The sequence below is a fragment of the Salvelinus fontinalis genome, chromosome 8 (genome assembly GCF_029448725.1).
Source record: "Salvelinus fontinalis isolate EN_2023a chromosome 8, ASM2944872v1, whole genome shotgun sequence".
In the NCBI taxonomy this organism is placed as follows: domain Eukaryota; kingdom Metazoa; phylum Chordata; class Actinopteri; order Salmoniformes; family Salmonidae; genus Salvelinus; species Salvelinus fontinalis.
The window spans coordinates 27,900,493-27,918,340 of NC_074672.1; the positions used below are offsets into that span (position 1 = coordinate 27,900,493).

Consider the following 17,848-nt stretch of genomic DNA (forward strand, 5'->3'; position numbering starts at 1 on the left):
AGCGAGAGAGAGAGAGACACAGGGAGCGAGAGAGAGAGAGACACAGGGAGCGAGAGAGAGAGAGACACAGAGAGCGAGAGAGAGAGAGACACAGAGAGCGAGAGAGAGAGAGGGAGACACAGGGAGCGAGAGAGGGAGACACAGGGAGCGAGAGAGGGAGACAGGGAGCGAGAGAGGGAGACACAGGGAGTGAGAGAGAGAGACACAGGGAGCGAGAGAGAGAGAGAGAGAGACACAGGGAGCGAGAGAGAGAGAGAGAGAGAGACAGGGAGCGAGAGAGAGACACAGGGAGCGAGAGAGAGAGAGACACAGAGAGCGAGAGAGGGAGACACAGGGAGCGAGAGAGGGAGACGGGGAGCGAGAGAGGGAGACACAGGGAGCGAGAGACACAGGGAGCGAGAGACACAGGGAGCGAGAGACACAGGGAGCGAGAGACACAGGGAGCGAGAGAGACACAGGGAGCGAGAGAGGGAGACGGGGAGCGAGCGAGAGAGGGAGACACAGGGAGCGAGAGACACAGGGAGCGAGAGACACAGGGAGCGAGAGACACAGGGAGCGAGAGAGACACAGGGAGCGAGAGAGACACAGGGAGCGAGAGAGACACAGGGAGCGAGAGAGAGACACAGGGAGCGAGAGAGACACAGGGAGCGAGAGATGGAGACACAGGGAGCGAGAGATGGAGACACAGGGAGCGAGAGATGGAGACACAGGGAGCGAGAGATGGAGACACAGGGAGCGAGAGATGGAGACACAGGGAGCGAGAGATGGAGACACAGGGAGCGAGAGATGGAGACACAGGGAGCGAGAGACACAGGGAGCGAGAGAGACACAGGGAGCGAGAGAGACACAGGGAGCGAGAGATGGAGACACAGGGAGCGAGAGATGGAGACACAGGGAGCGAGAGATGGAGACACAGGGAGCGAGAGATGGAGACACAGGGAGCGAGAGATGGAGACACAGGGAGCGAGAGATGGAGACACAGGGAGCGAGAGACTCCTAACCTAGAGTCTCTCTGTGTGGTTGGACATTTCTGACCAGGCACTGTAAAAGGGCTGCCTCGTGGTCTATTAAGAAATTAAGGCCAAAGTCCAGAGAGCGGCAACCATTAATAGTGAGTAAACACTCAGTCACCCACCCCAAGCCATTAAAGACCAATAGAATCAGTGAAACAAAACAGACTAGTGAATACAAGCCGTCTCACACTGTTACACTCTACACTCTGCAGGTTGACGTTTATTGGGATTAATCTTGTCCTGGAGGCAGAGCTGAAGGAGTTCCACTAGATGGCCCATATACAAAGTCAAAATTATATATCGTAAAAAATCATGAAACAAAAATGTAAGGTTAGCAGTGTTGTTAAGGTTAATTTTAGGTTTAAAATCAGATTTTCTGACTTTGTGGCTATGCCAGCTAGACTACCCTGAAGAGCTACCTCCAGTACATGAGTCATCCCAATAATGGCCAACCTGCTAACACTCCAGCCTCGTGTCCCTGAGGTAGTAGTCATCTTCCCTTTCTAAACTCCATCTGCTACTTTCAATCTGGGGAATTTCTCATTTGATATGTCTGTACTCCTAAATGACCTTAAGAGCATTAGACTAAATTCTATAATCAGAGAGGGATGGTGATATTTGTCCAGGGGGTTTCCTACAGCCTAAATCTTCTGTTTTATTAGAACTGCCTTCTTCTAAGTCTCTGGTGAGCATGTGGAGCGGGGAGGAAGGGGGAGGGAGAGCAGTGAGGTCGGTAGGGGCAGGATAGGAGAATGATGGCGGGATAGAGGCGGGACAGGGCGATGACGGCGTCCAGATGGAAACTGCTATGAAACTGCTAGTGGTTCTCTCTCCAGGGTAGACTATTTTAGGAGGCAGGGTTATTGGTGCAACACTTCTCTCTCCTCTGTTCCCAGCTGAACCTCAGCTGTAAAAGTAGGCTCATTTCAAAATGGCAGAAATTCCAAATGGGAAAAATAGCTCATTCATCAAACCCTAACCTCTCTCTCTCTCCAGGCGTTTGGACAAGTCTACTCCAACCATAAGAAGGTGGCTGCAGATGGGGAAAGCAGGGAGGAGTCTCTGATCCAGGAGGCGGTGTGTAAGGAGGCCTATTACGAGCAGCGGGTCCTGGAGCTGCAGACGGAGCTCCGCCAGGCCCGTAATGTCCTCACCAACACCCAGTCAGAGAACGAACGCCTGGCCTCCATCACCCAGGAGATGAGAGAGGTGAGACGAGAAGAAGAGAGAGAAAGAATAGATTCCGTTGCCACAATCTACTGTAGATACAAGTTTGCATACAGACTAATATACCCCATCTGCACCTGGTATTAAAATGCTTCCTGATATCTGGACGGGTCTAGCCTCGATGCACAAAAGACATATTGGCTGCGTTCACACTGGCAGCCCAATTCTTATCTTTTCCCACTAATTGGTCTTTTGACCAATCACATCAGATCTTTTCACATCAGATCTTTTTCAGAGCTGATCTGATTGGTCAAAAGACCAATTAGTGAAAAAAAGATCAGAATTGCGCTGCCTGTCTAAACGCAGTATATGTAATCATAACTTGATTGAATCTAGATTTTAGTTAACCATCACTAACCATGACTGGATTAGTTTGTTAGACCATTTGTGATTGGATTTGATAATAGGTATAGACTGGATATATGAGCTCAGATCCTTACAATATGTGCATGAATGCAATCAAAATTACACTTGCACATGCTCAACTACACAATCGCTGGCACACACACACTCTTTCACCTTCACAAATAAAATCAAAGTTGATTTGTTACTTGCACAGGATACAGCAAGTGTAAACAGTAGTTAAATGCTTGCTTGCAAGCTCGTCAAGCTCTTCAATTTCTTCCTCAACAATGCAGTTCTATTGCACATCGGAAAAAAATAAATACACAAGAATATACACTGAGTGTACAAAACATTATGAACACCTGCTCTTTACATGAAATAGACTGATCAGGTGAATCCAGGTGAAAGCTAGCTAGCTAAACAATGAACCAGCCCCAGCTAGCAATGAGGAATGAGCCCTGAAGCGGCCCTCTTCCAGGGGGCCAGAACTGATTGAATCGGCCCGGTGTCGGACTCGGCCCAAGTACTGAATGACTGCCCAGAATCGGCCCAAGTACATCGGACCGTTTTCGTCTACCGGAATTCAGCCGACTTTGACCGGCATCTTACCAGAATCCCCCCAGAAGCAGCCCGATGCAAATGTAAATAAATGTATACAAAATTACCAGATTGAGTCATTTTAAATATTACTATTATAAATTTTATACATACAAATTATACCCATCCACAAAAAAACATTTTGTCTGAAAAAATACCATACACCTGCTGACCGTGTCAGCGTGCATGCGCCTGGCCCGCCACAGGAGTCACTACAGCATGATGGGACAAGGACATCCCGGCCGGCCAAACCCTCCGCTAACTCATGTGCGTCTCCTCATGAGTCTCCCGGGCGCGGCTGGCATGGGTCTCGAACCAGCATCTGTAGCAACATGCAGTGTCTTAGACCACTGCGCCACTCGGGAGGCTCCATCCACAAAGGTTTTCATGCTTATCAATTGCCTTGCATAAAGTATCAAAATACTAAAATACTACACAGGACTCTTAAAGAATTTCATTTAAATGTTGATTGTATTTTTTGTTCACAGAAACAATGAGAAAATATGGAAAAATAAATAATGAAATGCTAATTATAAAAAGCAGCCCATGTAATCATCTGCCAGAGAGTAGCCCCAATCGGCTCGAGACCCGAGTAATACATTTGAGCCAGATAACTATCACCGGAATCGTCCCGACCCTCAAGTAATATATTCATTTGGGCCAGATAACTCTCACCGGAATCGTCCCGAGCTCTATCCCCGCATCCTAGCCATAAGTAATACTGCCGAAGGCGGCCCAGACGCCCACATGAGTCGGCCGAGTCTGACTCTCAGCCGAGTGCCCCGACTCTCAGCCGGAATCGGCCCAGATCCACTGTGCTAGCTAGGACATAACCCCAACTCATACTACTACCAATACAAACATTGTCATAGCTGTAGTACACAGGTGTCAAACTCATTCCACGGGGGGCCGAGTGTCTGCGGGTTTTCGCTCCTCCCTTATACTTGATTGATGAATTAACATCACTAATTAGTTAGGAACTCCCCACACCTGGTTGTCTAGGGCTTTATTGAAAGGAAAAAACAAAAACCTGCAGACACTAGGCCCTCCGTGGAATGAGTTTGACACCCCTGCTGTAGTATGAGGACTGTCAACACATACTGAACCGCTCATGTTATAGACAGAAGCGTGCTACATGGCAGACCAATCCAAACTCATCTCCCGGCATTTCTGCCCATCCATTATCTCAGCCAATCATGGCTAGTTAGAAGGTTCCTGTCTTTTTACATGGATAAACCAACAAGGCTTGTAATTTAACAATTTAACAACAAGTTTGTTATTAAGGCACATGAAATTTCACATGTTCCAGAAGGTATTTCTGCCCCAAAATAAATGTTTACGTTCAAATGCCTCTCCTGTGAAGTAGCGACGTGTGACATACGCCTAGTTTCATGAAACGAGTCACATGTATAGTAAATTAAATACTGCAGTAGCTGTTTTCAAAGTATTTCTGTAATTTTCTTTTCATAGCTGGTGAAATAATCGCACAAAGTCAAAGGGAATCCTACATATCCCACCTTGCGCTGCAACACTGCCTGGTTGGGGGCTGTACGCACCTGAAGAGCTGAGTGAAAGATTTATTTTTAGAAACGCTGTGCACAGGCATAAAAGTTGGTTTAATTTACTTACATTTACATTTACATTTTAGTCATTTAGCAGACGCTCTTATCCAGAGCGACTTACAGTAGAGTGCATACATTTTATTACATTATTTATTTTTTTTACATACTGAGACAAGGATATCCCTACCGGCCAATCCCTCCCTAACCCCTAACCCGTGTAACAATACTTACATTGTTAGTAGGTTACATTGTTAGTAGGTTACATTGTTAGTAGGTTCATTTTAGAAAACACTGTACACATGCATAAAAGTTGGTCTAATTTACTTATTGTTAGTAGGTTACATGGCTGGGAAAAATTCTGAGTGGCTTGTACATTTTTACACTGGCTTCCAGTTGAAGCTCGCATCCACTACAAGACCATGGTGCTTACCTACAAAACAGCAAGAGGAACTGCCCCTCCCTACCTTCAGGCTATGCTCAAACCCTACATCCAACCCGAGCACTCTGTTCTGCCACCTCGGGTTTCTTGGCCTATGGGAGGGCAGCTCCCGCTAAGCCCAGTCCAAGCTTTTTTCTTTCATGGCACCCCAATGGTGGAACCAGCTTCCTCCTGAAGCTAGAACAGCAGAGTCCCTGCCCATCTCCGAAAGCACCTGAAACGCTCAAAGAGTATCGTAAATAATCCTCCACCTCACCTCGATCGACCAACCCCCCCCCCCCCCCCCCCCTCCTCTGAACCAACAGACTTTGCTGATAGCTACTTTATTGAGGAAAAGTGTACTTAATATGCCTGAGACCCTAGTTGTCCCACCTAGCTATCTTAAGATGAATGCACTAACTGTCAGTCACTCTAGTTAAGAGTGTTTGCTAAATGACTCAAATGCAAATGTAAAATGGGCAGTGTGTAGCCCTAGCGCAGTACAAGAGGGGAATATACAATAGTACACGCTTAGTAAGGTTATTATAGTTTTGTGTTTTTCCATTAATGGCTTTCTACCCCTCCCCACCACCAGCCCAAAACTGCTCCTGTCTCTCTTTCCTGTCCTATTTCTGTAGTTTCTCAAAGTCTTATTTTGTCAACAGAAAATCAGAAAGCATGCTATGAGTTCCCATCTCTCTCAATTCAATTCATATTTGTTTTTACATTACCAAGACAAGTGCAATAGATAAATAACAAAAGTGAAATAAACAATCCGAAATGAATTAACATTACACTCACAAACATTTCAAAGGGTTAGAATGTCATTTTAAGGCGATGTACAGAGTTGTAACGATGTGCAAATACTTAAAGTACAAAAGGGAAAATAGATATTCATTAATATTGGTTGTATTTACAATGGTGTTTGTTCTTCACTTGTTGCCTTATTCTTGTGGCAACAGGTCACAATATTGCTGCTGTGATGTATTTCACCTAATATACAGTTGAAGTCGGAAGTTTACATAAACCTTAGCCAAATACATTTAAACTCAGTTTTTCACAACTCCTGACATTTAATCCTAGTAGAAATTCCCTGTCTTAGGTCAGCTAGGATCACCAGTTATTTTAAGAATGTGAAATGTCAGAATTATTATATAGAGAATTGTTTATTTCAGCTTTTATTTCTTTCATTACATTCCCAGTGGGTCAGAAGTTTACATACACTCAATTGGTATTTGGTAGCGTTGCCTTTAAATTGTTTAACTTGGGTCAAATGTTTCGGGAAGCCTTCCGCAAGCTTCCCACAATAAGTTGGGTGAATTTTGGCCAATTCCTCCTGACAGAGCTGGTGTAACTGAGTCAGGTTTGTAGGCCTCCTTGCTTGCACATGCTTTTTCAGTTCTACCCACACATTTTCTATATGATTGAGGTCAGGGCTTTATGATGTCCACTCGAATACCTTAACTTTGTTGTCCTTAAGCCGTTTTGCCACAACTTTGGAAATATGCTTAGGGTCATTGTCCATTTGGAAGACCCATTTGCAACCAAGCTTTAACTTCCTGACTGATGTCTTGAGATGTTGCTTAAATATATCCACATATTTTTCTTTCCTCATAATGCCATCTATTTTGTGAAGTGCACCAGTCCCTGCTGCAGCACCCCCACAACATGATGCTGCCACCCCCGTGCTTCACGGTTGGGATGGTGTTTTTCTGCTTGCAAGCCTCCCCCTTTATCCTCCAAACATAATGATGGTCATTATGGCCAAACAGTTCTATTTTTGTTTAATCAGACCAGAGGACATTTCTCCAAAAAGTACGATCTTTGTCCCCATGTGCAGTTGCAAACCGTAGTCTGGCTTTTTTATGGCGGTTTTGTAGCAGTGGCTTCTTCCTTGCTGAGCGGCCTTTCAGGTTATATCATTATAGGACTCGTTTTACTGTGGATATAGATACTTTGTACCTGTTTCCTCCAGCATCTTCACAAGGTCCTTTGCTGTTGTTCTGGGATTGATTTGCACTTTTCGCACCAAAGTACGTTCATCTCTAGGGGACAGAATGTTTCGACTTCCTGAGCGGTATGACAGCTGTGTGGTCCCATGGTGTTATACTTGCGTACTATTGTTTGTACAGATGAACATGGTACCTTCAGGCGTTTGGAAATTGCTCCCAAGGATGAACCAGACTTGTGGAGGTCTAGAATATTTTTTCTGAGGTCTTGACTGATTTCTTTTGATTTTTCCATGATGTCAACTGTGTATAGGAGTTTATCGAAGTTTGATTTGTTTTTGAATTCTTTGTGGGTCTGTGTAATTTGATGAAAATATGTTTCTCTATTATGGTCATACATTTGGCAGAAGTTCAGGAAGTGCAGCTCAGTTTTCACCTAATTTTGTGGGCGGTGTGCACATAGGCAGACCTACCTCTCAAGAGTAGACAGGCTATCTCAATAGCAAGGCTAACCTCACTGAGTCTGTACACAGTCAAAGCTTTTCTTAATCTTGGGTCAGTCACAGTGGTCAGGTATTCTGCCACTGTGTACTCTCTGTTTCGGGCCAAATAGCATTCTAGTTTGCTGTAATTATCTTTTTGTTTTCTCATGATTTGGTTTGGTCTAATTGTGTTGCTGTCCTGGGGCTCTATGGGGTCTGTTTGTGTTTGTGAACAGAGCCCCAGGACCAGCTTGCTTAGGGGAGTCTTCTCCAGGTTCATTTCTCTATAGTTGATGGCTTTGTTATGGAAGGTTTGAGAATCGCTTCCTTTTAGGTGGTTGTAGAATTTAACGTCTCTTTCTGGATTTGGATAATTAGCGAGTATTGTCCTTATTCTGCTCTGCATTAATTATTTGGTGTTTTACGTTGTACATGGAGGATGTTTTTGCAGAATTCTGCATGCAGTCTCTCAATTTGGTGTTTGTCCCATTTTGTCTCTCTCTCTTTCATTCTTTCTCTCTCCTTTTGTCTCCCCCCCCCCCCCCTCTTTCTCACCCTTCCTTGTTTAACCCCTCTCCTCAAATCCCTCCATGTTGGGATTCAGCAGATTTGGTTAAACTCTGCGACAGCGTTTTGCTGCTCAAGTATAGCGATTACTCTAGTTCTGGGAGGGGAGAGGGTCTGAAGACCTCCGTCTCTGAGTGAGTTTGACACCCCGTCTGTTTGACCCCCCCGTCTGTTTGGAAAAACGTCTGTTGAGAGCTTAATGAATCCCAACACTTTGCTTTGAGCCAGCTAAAGACTGGTGTTTATTACGGAGATTTGGGCAAAGAAGTCCTTAAGACGACATATACTTCACATGGACTTTTCGACAGATCCCAGATTCCTCCATTATCTAGGCCAGTTGCTACTTGGCTCTGGGACTGAAATTAGTCTTAAGATTGGCTTTCTGGAAACCAGATGTCCTTCTCCAAAATGTAGCTCACATGTTTTTATACTTAGGCTGTGTGATTGAGGTCTAAAATAGGAGGCCCTTCTGAGTAAACACATGAAAACCTCCTGTCTGCAGGAACACAAGAATCAGCCCCCACTTAATGAACACATGAATCCACGTATTCCTATGTACTTACCCCACTTACATCGCTCTTTCGCTGTGAATACAGAGAAGCTGATTTTAGAGCCATATTAATGCTGGGAGCAAGTCTTCAGTAACAAAGTGCTGTTACTGGTGCTCGACTGGTGTCCTTGTGTGTGGCTCTGCCTGCCTGAAGGAGCCAACTCCATTGTGAACACACACACACACACACACACACACACACACACACACACACACACACACACACACACACACACACACACACACACACACACACACACACACACACACACACACACACACACACACACACACACACACACACACACACACACACACACACACAGAGGGACTGGTGCAGTGGCATGGTGGGTGGCCAGGGCTAATTGGCTAGATGGAGGGGGTTAGAGTGTAAATCTCACTATGTGCAGGAGATAGTGACACCCCTCCACTGGCACTTTATGGGCACCGGGAGGGGAGGTGAGGTAGCGGGCGGAAGGCGGACAGCGGGTGGATCCAGGGCACTGAGGCTGGCATTGTGATGGGGACTGAGGACTCTGAAAGGAACCTTTGTCAGCTAGCTTTAAAATTAGGCAGCTAGGGAAGGAGGGAGAAAGGGAGAGGGTGGCAAGAGGACCTGGAGAGTGTGAAAGAGAGGAGAATAGGAGAGGGAAATCTGAGAGAGGTTTAATGAGAATAAACAGAGCCCCTAATCGTGATGTGTTTGTTTCTTTTTCTGGGAAATGCTTGGCAACCCTGCTTTAGTCAGGGGGATGATTTTATCCAAACCTCTGTCAGTTGATCTGTCATGAGACTGGTCACTGTTTGCTTTGCCCCGTGACTGTTGACCTTCTTTATCTATGAGAGATTTGAAATAGAAAAATAGGTAGTCTCTAGACAGCCTTAACAACCCTTGATACAGTACCCGTCTGCTATATCGGATGCAGACATTTTTATGATACATAATTGTGTCAGAAAGGTTCAGGCACCATCTGAGAGGTCATTTTCATAATGTCCCATAGACATTAATGACCAGTGCTGTCAAAATTCTGTTTTTCCTTTGTTTTATATAATATTGTCACAGATGACGAAACTAACATTGTAAAAGTGTGACAAAATGTTATCCATGTTATTTCCTGATTGTATTTTCAACCAGAAACTATCTACACAGGCCCTTCTAATCAACAGGTTTGCATGGGCAGGAGTTACTGCTTTCCATGGTGACATCACCATGCAGTAAATTGGTTATTCTACAAAGGGTTGGTCAAAACAAACATTGTGATTGGTTGAGACGCGTTCTAAGCCATACTAAAAAACCTGTTTAGCACGGGTCAGCCTATGACTTAAAATGAGAATCTTGTTTTCTGTTACATCTGAGAAATCCCTGTGCATCCACTGTCCCATCAGCCCAGCCAGCCAATTCATTAACTTGATCTCCACTGTAAAAAGCATCTAGACATTATTTCCCAAATGCTTCAAGTCTAACATTTGCTGTCTGTATCTGCACATTTGCAACATTGTTTCAATATTGAAATTCGATCTCCACTGTCCTATTGGGTTTCAATATTGAAATTCGATCTCCACTGACCTATTGGGAATTAACCTGACAGTCAAAATGATGAATAAGTATAATTTTTATGGATATATACAAATAAATGAAATACAGCTACGTTGCTGTTATTCTTGCTGCAGTTTGACGTGACTGTGTAAGCCGTAGTTGGCTAGCTAGCAAGCAAGGGAGGAGAGCGTTGCCAGCCAGCATGGCAACGGAACATTTAGAACAAACGACTGGGTCACGTTCATAGATATGGAACAAAAAGACTTAACGTCCGGGTCGGGTCTCTGGCAACCTAACCAATAGAATTAACGGCCAGCCGGCTTGGCTAGCAACCGTAGATGTGTCCGGACTAGGCCTATATTTTTGTTGAGGGATGAAATAGTAGCCTATGAATACATTTATCAAAATACTGTTTTTTATTTCATTGGTAACCTGTTGTAGAAAAGCAATTGTACCCTCAAAGTTGTGCCAAACAACTTTTTTTAGCAGTTGTTTGGCACTCCCTCTCGTGTACAATTGCTTTAATAGACCAATAACGAAGACAGTTCCAAATCTCTCTGCCAATAACAGCTAGTTTTCCCTCCCCAGTCAGACCACTCCCAGACAGTCCTAGCAAAAATATTGCTTGAAGAATAGTTTTTTGCTAAAAAGTTATTTTTGCCCATTTTAATGGAAATCTATTACTGTAAGGTACTTAATTGTTACCCAGAAATGATTTAATATTGATATAAAAACGTCTGCATTGAGCCTTTGATCACTCACCCTACTGAAACTCTGTGACCTTCTCTGCTCAATAACCATCAATCACAGTTAACCTACTGCTATATTGGTATACTAGTAGTGGCACATGCACTGCTCAGACGTATAAAGCATCTAAAACAGCAGCTGTCTATTACTAGAACTATCTGAGAAAGCCTAGGAACGCCTCCTCCCTCCCCCTCTCTTTCTATTGATCATGTTGAGCATACTGCTAGTATGCAGCATTCATACGTCACATTTAGAAGCGCCGTCTGTGAGGCCCATCGACACCCAGCCAGTTAGTTGGAGCAGAACGGAATGGGACCCAGAGCCTTGGGCAGTGAAAAGCCACATTTATCTGCCACGGTGCAAGCTACAGTACAGGATTAGAGCCACACAATGGGGCAGTAACACAGATAGGCGGTGCACTGTAATGGCCATGACTCCATTAGACTCTACCTTTAAATAATTCACTCAAAGCCACAGAAATACTTATTCCTTATCACTACACTATTTAGTGTCTGCGGACATGGTAGCATAAATCCGTTTACAGTTACCCTGTAGAGGATGGGGATAGACAGTCTTAGTCGTGTAGCCAGCACCTTCCTAATTTGGAATGCAACCCCCAAACCCTCAACACGGGAAACTGTTGAGCGTGAAAAACCCAGAAGCGTTGCTGTTCTGGACACACTCAAACCGGTGCGTCTGGCACCTACTACCATACCCCGTTCAAAGCTTGAATATTTTGTCTTGCCCATTCACCATCTAAATTGCCACATACACAATCCATTTCTCAATTCTCAAGGCTTAAAAAACCTTCTTTAACCCGTCTTCTCCCCTTCATCTACACCTCTTAGACGTTCCATTTCACAAGCTTGTTTATAACTCTTAAATTAGCTGGATTATTGACCAAATGGAAGAGAAGGAGTGAGATAAAAGGATAAGAGCAGGAAGGAGAGGGCATGAGATACTCTGGAGGAGAGAATTGTTCATTCTGATGTGTCATTTTGATATGTTAACCTCTTGTTAGGCTGCTATATGTTTAGACTGTAGAATGGCTGCAGCTTTTGAAACTTTTTAACATCCTCAAGGCCAAGAAAGAATGAAGGTTCTAGAATGACAGAAGTTACACTGATGGAGGGTTTTATAATAGAGGAGTAGCTCTTTATAGGCGTTGGTCTATGGGGTTAGAAGGATGATGGGGGGGCGGTCCTCTCTTCCCCCTAAATATTTGCTGACATGAGCCCAATATAATAAAGCTCCCAGAAGGCCCTGGGGTATAGGTGTCTTCTACGTTATTGTCTCCCAGAACTGTCACCATGAATGATCTCCTCCTGGACTATGATAGCGAGAGGAGGGAGGGAGAGAGTGAGGAGGACAAGAGGGGTAAATCAAATCAATATCTAATCAAATCTAATTTTATTGTGAAATGCTGTGAAATGCTGTGAAATACAGTGAAATGCTTACTTACAAGCCCTTTACCAACAATGCAGTTTTAAGAAAAATACCTACAAAATAAACAGTAACAAATAATTAAAGGGGGGAAGAGAAGGAGAGAGCGAGATGAGAAGGGAATAGAGAGAAAATGTGTGTGAAGGGTAGAAAGAGAAAAAAAGAGGAAGAGTGAGTGGGAGAGTTAGACGGGTGGATGTGGTAAAGAGACCGATACAGATTCTCCCCATTACAGAACAGCTCTAGCTTTGACCTGATGCCATTGACCTTGTGGTAATATATCAGTTTATAAGGATCAGTCTACCCTGGTGTGAAACCAGGGGCACTAAGGGTAATCTTCCCACCCTGCCAAAAATACCTCATCCCCCCCCATTCCCCCCTCTGCCCAGTTCTGTATGTCTCTCAGACATACATAGTCACGAACATTTTAAAAGACCTATCAGCTATTTTTTTTAACTAGGCAAGTCAGTTAAGAACAAATTCTTATTTACAATGACGGCCTACCAGAGAACAGTGGGTTAACTGCCTTGTACAGGGGCAGAACGACAGATTTTTACCTTGTCAGCTCTGGGATTCGATACAGCAACCTTTCGGTTACTGGCCCAACGCTCTAACCACTAGGCTACCTGCCGCCCCGAATGATTTGTAAGGATGTTTGTCTTTTCGTATCAGGTTTAAAGGGCCGGACTCTGAAAGTGTGTCACTGATTTAAGCAGTTACTGGCCCAACGCTCTAACCACTAGGCTACCTGCCGCCCCGAATGATTTGTAATGATGTTTGTCTTTTCGTATCAGGTTTAAAGGGCCGGACTCTGAAAGTGTGTCACTGACTTAAGCCACCGGTCCAGCAACACCAAAGTGATTGTTCATGCTGGATCGATTGGGCTGATAGTAAGTCTGCACAACAGGTGTCAGACTTGCAGCCACGCACTACAGTACATGCTCCAGTACACACACACACACACACACACACACACACACACACACACACACACACACACACACACAAATATACACTCATACGAATGCACATACATGCTCACGTGCCTATGCATTTTCACACTAATATGACCCCTGGACTCACACCGAAACACTAATTCACATTTATGTGCATTCATGCACGATATCACCCCTCTAGACTTACACACAAACACGACCACACACAAAGGGAAGACTAGAGAGATCAGAGCAACACACCCACCCACACAGTAAAATATATATATTTTTTTTTAATGTGAACTTGAGTGTGTTCGCCCCACTAATGGTTTCTGGGTGTTGAATAGAATGACAATCGCTCCCAGCAATAAGCAGGATGAAAGAATATCTATTTTCTCCCAGATTCTGACTGTAGAATGGGGCTACAGACCTACAGTATTCCTATGGAGCCATAGAATTCTCTGTTTACAGAATCTGTGACGTGGGGGTTGTGATGGTATGTTTGATTCCTTTCCTCTTTCCTCCTGGGGTTAATCCAGCTCTGTACTGGGCTGTTTCAGATTCAACATGGGCTGATGTAGTGACCTTCGCTCTGCAAAGTCTCGCTGTCTCAGGGGCATTTCCATTGTCCTCATCTGCTCTCTAGGCTCCTATACAGCTTCTACAGCTTTGAGCAACACTGTTTCACTAGAGATCTGTCTGTAAACAGAGCTGGACAAGGCTGCTCCTTTTCTCTCCTCTCCATGTGACAGATAGGCCTAGATCTAATTATAGTCGTGCGGTTGGCTCAGTGTTAAATTCAAATCTCCCTACCATCACATCTAAGTCAATATGACACCAATGCTGATGAAAATTTGCAAATCATCTTGATTGGAGGTGCACAACACACTCCCTGCCTGTCGTCATGATCTGTCAGACCGTTACAGAGAATCCCTATACCAGATTTTTGACAGGGTTGTTAGCATTAGGGTTCTCAGAGTCAAAAGAAAATGGTCAACCTTTACATTTACTGCTACTCCAGTAATCACTTCTTTCAATGAAAACAGTTCACATTTCTTGCCCCCATTCGTTTAACGCCTAATGCCTTCTCGCCTTCTGACCAGCAGAAACACAAACAATTATTACAAGACCACTTCTGGTTACCCTCACCGATTCCACAGTACCGAACTCTGTTTTCACCCACCCTGAAACCACAAATGGATTAGCCAAAAGGCAAGGGTCCACTTTTTCCATAAACTTCACTCCTACTGTCACAGACTCATCTTTATCCTGACCCTCGGTGCAAGCCTAGGGCTCTGAGAACTTCACCACCGATACTTCGCCCTCATTCACTTCCATTTCTCCTGTCTTCAGCTCACTCTGCTTACACTTCCTACCATTCTTGTTTAACAAATCATCTCCCATTTTTAACTGACTCAAGCTCACCGTCTTCCTCCCTCTCTCTCTTAGACCCCCTCTGCCTCTCTTTTTCCCTCCATTCCTCCTCCGTATTCCAAGTATACGTTTCCTTATGATAATACTGCACTTTTCCTGACATACATCTTGTTCTTGCTTTCTCAAGGGACGCCATTTAACCGGCTGTCACAATCTCCGTACAATCAGCACGAACACCTCGGGATGTAGCGCTCAACAGTGCATCCCACTTATAAAGCAGCTGCTTCATCTTGATGTTCTTCTTTATCAAAAGCTACCGCAACATTTTTATATTTAAAACAAGCGCGCTCTTCTAACCACCATCCCTGTGTCAATAGCTCACCACATGTGATTCGTGGTGATCTGTGTCCTCCAGCTTGCTGTCATCACCAGACTGTCCATTTACAAATCAATCAATCAATCAAATTTATTTATAAAGCCCTTCTTACATTAGCTGATGCCACAAAGTGCTGTACAGAAACCCAGCCTAAAACCCCAAACAGCAAGCAATGCCGGTGTAGAAGCACGGTGGCTAGGAGAAACTCCCTAGAAAGGCTGGAACCTAGTAAGAAACCTAGAGAGGAACCAGGCTATGAGGGCTAGTCAGTCCTCTTCTGGCTGTGCCGGGTGGAGATTATAACAGAACATGGCCAAAATGTTCATAGATGACCAGCAGGGTCAAATGATAATAATCACAGGGGTTGTAGAGGGTGTAACAGGTCAGCACCTCAGGAGTAAATGTCAGTTGGCTTTTCATAGCCCATCATTCAGAGTATCTCTACCACTCCTGCTGTCTCTAGAGAGTTGAAAACAGCAGGTCTGGGACAAGGTAGCATGTCCGGTGAACAGGTCAGGGTTCCATAGCCGCAGGCAGAACAGTTGAAACTGGAGCAGCAGCACGACCAGGTGGACTGGGGACAGCAAGGAGTCATCAGGCCAGGTAGTCCTGAAGCATGGTCCTAGGGCTCAGGTCCTCCGAGAGAGAGAAAAAAGAGAGAGAATTAGAGAGAGCATACTTAAATTCACACAGGACACCGGATAAGACAGGAGAAATACTCCAGATATAACAGACTGACTCTAGCACCCCAACACATAAACTATTGCAGTATAAATACTGGAGGCTGAGACAGGAGGGGTCAGGAGACACTGTGGCCCTGTCCGGACAGGGCCAAACAGGCAGGATATATCCCCACCCACTTTGCCAATGCACAGCCCCCACACCACTAGAGGGATACCTTCAACCACCAACTTACCATCCTGAGACAAGGCCGAGTATAGCCCACAAAGATCTCCCCTATGGCACAAACCCAAGGGGGGCGCCATCCCGGACAGGAAGATCACGTCAGTGACTCAACCCACTCAAGTGGCGCTCCCCTCCTAGGGACGGCGTGGAAGAGCACCAGTAAGCCAGTGACTCTGCCCCTGTAATAGGGTTTGAGGCAGAGAATCCCAGTGGAGAGAAGTTAACCAGCCAGGCAGAGACAGCAAGGGCGGTTCGTTGCTCCAGTGCCTTTCTGTTCACCTTCACACTCCTGGGCCAGACTACACTCAATCATATGACATACTGAAGAGATGAGTCTTCAATAAAGACTTAAAGGTTGAGACCGAGTCTGCGTCTCTAACATGGATAGGCAGACCATTCCATAAAAATGGAGCTCTATAGGAGAAAGCCCTGCCTCCAGCTGTTTGCTTAGAAATTCTAGGGACAGTAAGGAGGCCTGCGTCTTGTGACCGTAGTGTACGTGTAGGTATGTACGGCAGGACCAAATCGGAAAGGTAGGTAGGAGCAAGCACATGTATTGCTTTGTAGGTTAGCAGTAAAACCTTGAAATCAGTCCTAGCCTTAACAGGAAGCCAGTGTCGAGAGGCTAGCACTGGAGTAATATGATCAAATTTTTTGGTTCTAGTCAGGATTCTCGCAGCCGTGTTTAGCACTAACTTATTTATTGCTTTATCCGTGTTGCCGGAAAGTAGAGCATTGCAGTAGTCTAACCTAGAAGTAACAAATGCATGGATAAATTTTTCTGCATCATTTTTGGACAAAGTTTCTGATTTTTGCAATATTACGTAGATGGAAAAAAGCTGTCCTTGAAACTGTCTTGATATGTTTGTCAAAAGAGAGATCAGGGTCAAGAGTATGTCGAGGTCCTTTGCAGTTTTATTTGAGACGACTGTACAACCATCAACATTAATTGTCAGATTCAACAGAAGATCTCTTGGTTTCTTGGGAACTAGAACTAGCATCTCTGTTTTGTCCCAGTTTAAAAGTACAACATTTGCAGCTATCCACTTCCTTATGTCTGAAACGCAGGCTTCCAGGGAGGGCAATTTTGGGGCTTCGCCATGTTTTATCGAAATGTACAGCTGTGTGTTGTCTGCATAGCAGTGGAAGTTAACATTATGTTTCCCGAATGACATCACCAAGAGATAAAATATATAGTGAAAACAATAGTGGTCCTAAAACGGAGCCTTGAGGAACACCGAAATTTACAGTTGATTTGTCAGAGGACAGAACTTGTCCATGTAGACAATCTCTCCAAAAGAATGTGGTGATCGATGTTATCAAAAGCAGCTCTAAGGTCTAGGAGCACGAGGACAGATGCAGAGCCTCGGTCTGACGCCATTAAAAGGTAATTTACCACCTTCACAAGTGTAATCTCAGTGCTATGATGGGGTCTTAAACCAGACGGAAGTGTTTTGTATACATTGTTTGTCTTCAGGAAGGCAGTGAGTTGCAGTGCAACAGCTTTTTCTAACATTTTTGAGAGGAATGGGAGATTCGATATAGGCCGATAGTTTTTTATATTTTCTGGGTCAAGGTTTGGCTTTTTCAGGAGAGGCTTTATTACTGCCACTTTTAGTGAGTTTGGTACACATCCGGTGGATAGAGAGCCGTTTATTATGTTCAACATAGGAGGGCCAAGCACAGGAAGTAGCTCTTTCAGTAGTTTAGTTGGAATAGGGTCGAGTATGCAGCTTGAAAGTTAGGTGGCCATGATTATGTTCATCAATGTGTCAAGAGATATAGTATTAAAATGTGAGTGTCTCCCTTGATCCTAGGTC

At 44.5% G+C, this 17,848-nt stretch overlaps 1 protein-coding gene across 1 annotated transcript in view; it reads left to right on the forward strand.

Annotated features, from left to right (window-relative positions):
* The window catches only part of LOC129861014 (protein bicaudal D homolog 2-like), a 98,303-nt gene that overhangs the window by 40,135 nt on the left and 40,320 nt on the right, over positions 1-17,848 (forward strand). The window contains exon 2 of the mRNA XM_055932022.1: positions 2,010-2,222. Within this exon, the coding sequence (XP_055787997.1) occupies positions 2,010-2,222 (213 nt within the window). The remainder of the gene's footprint in view (positions 1-2,009; positions 2,223-17,848) is intronic.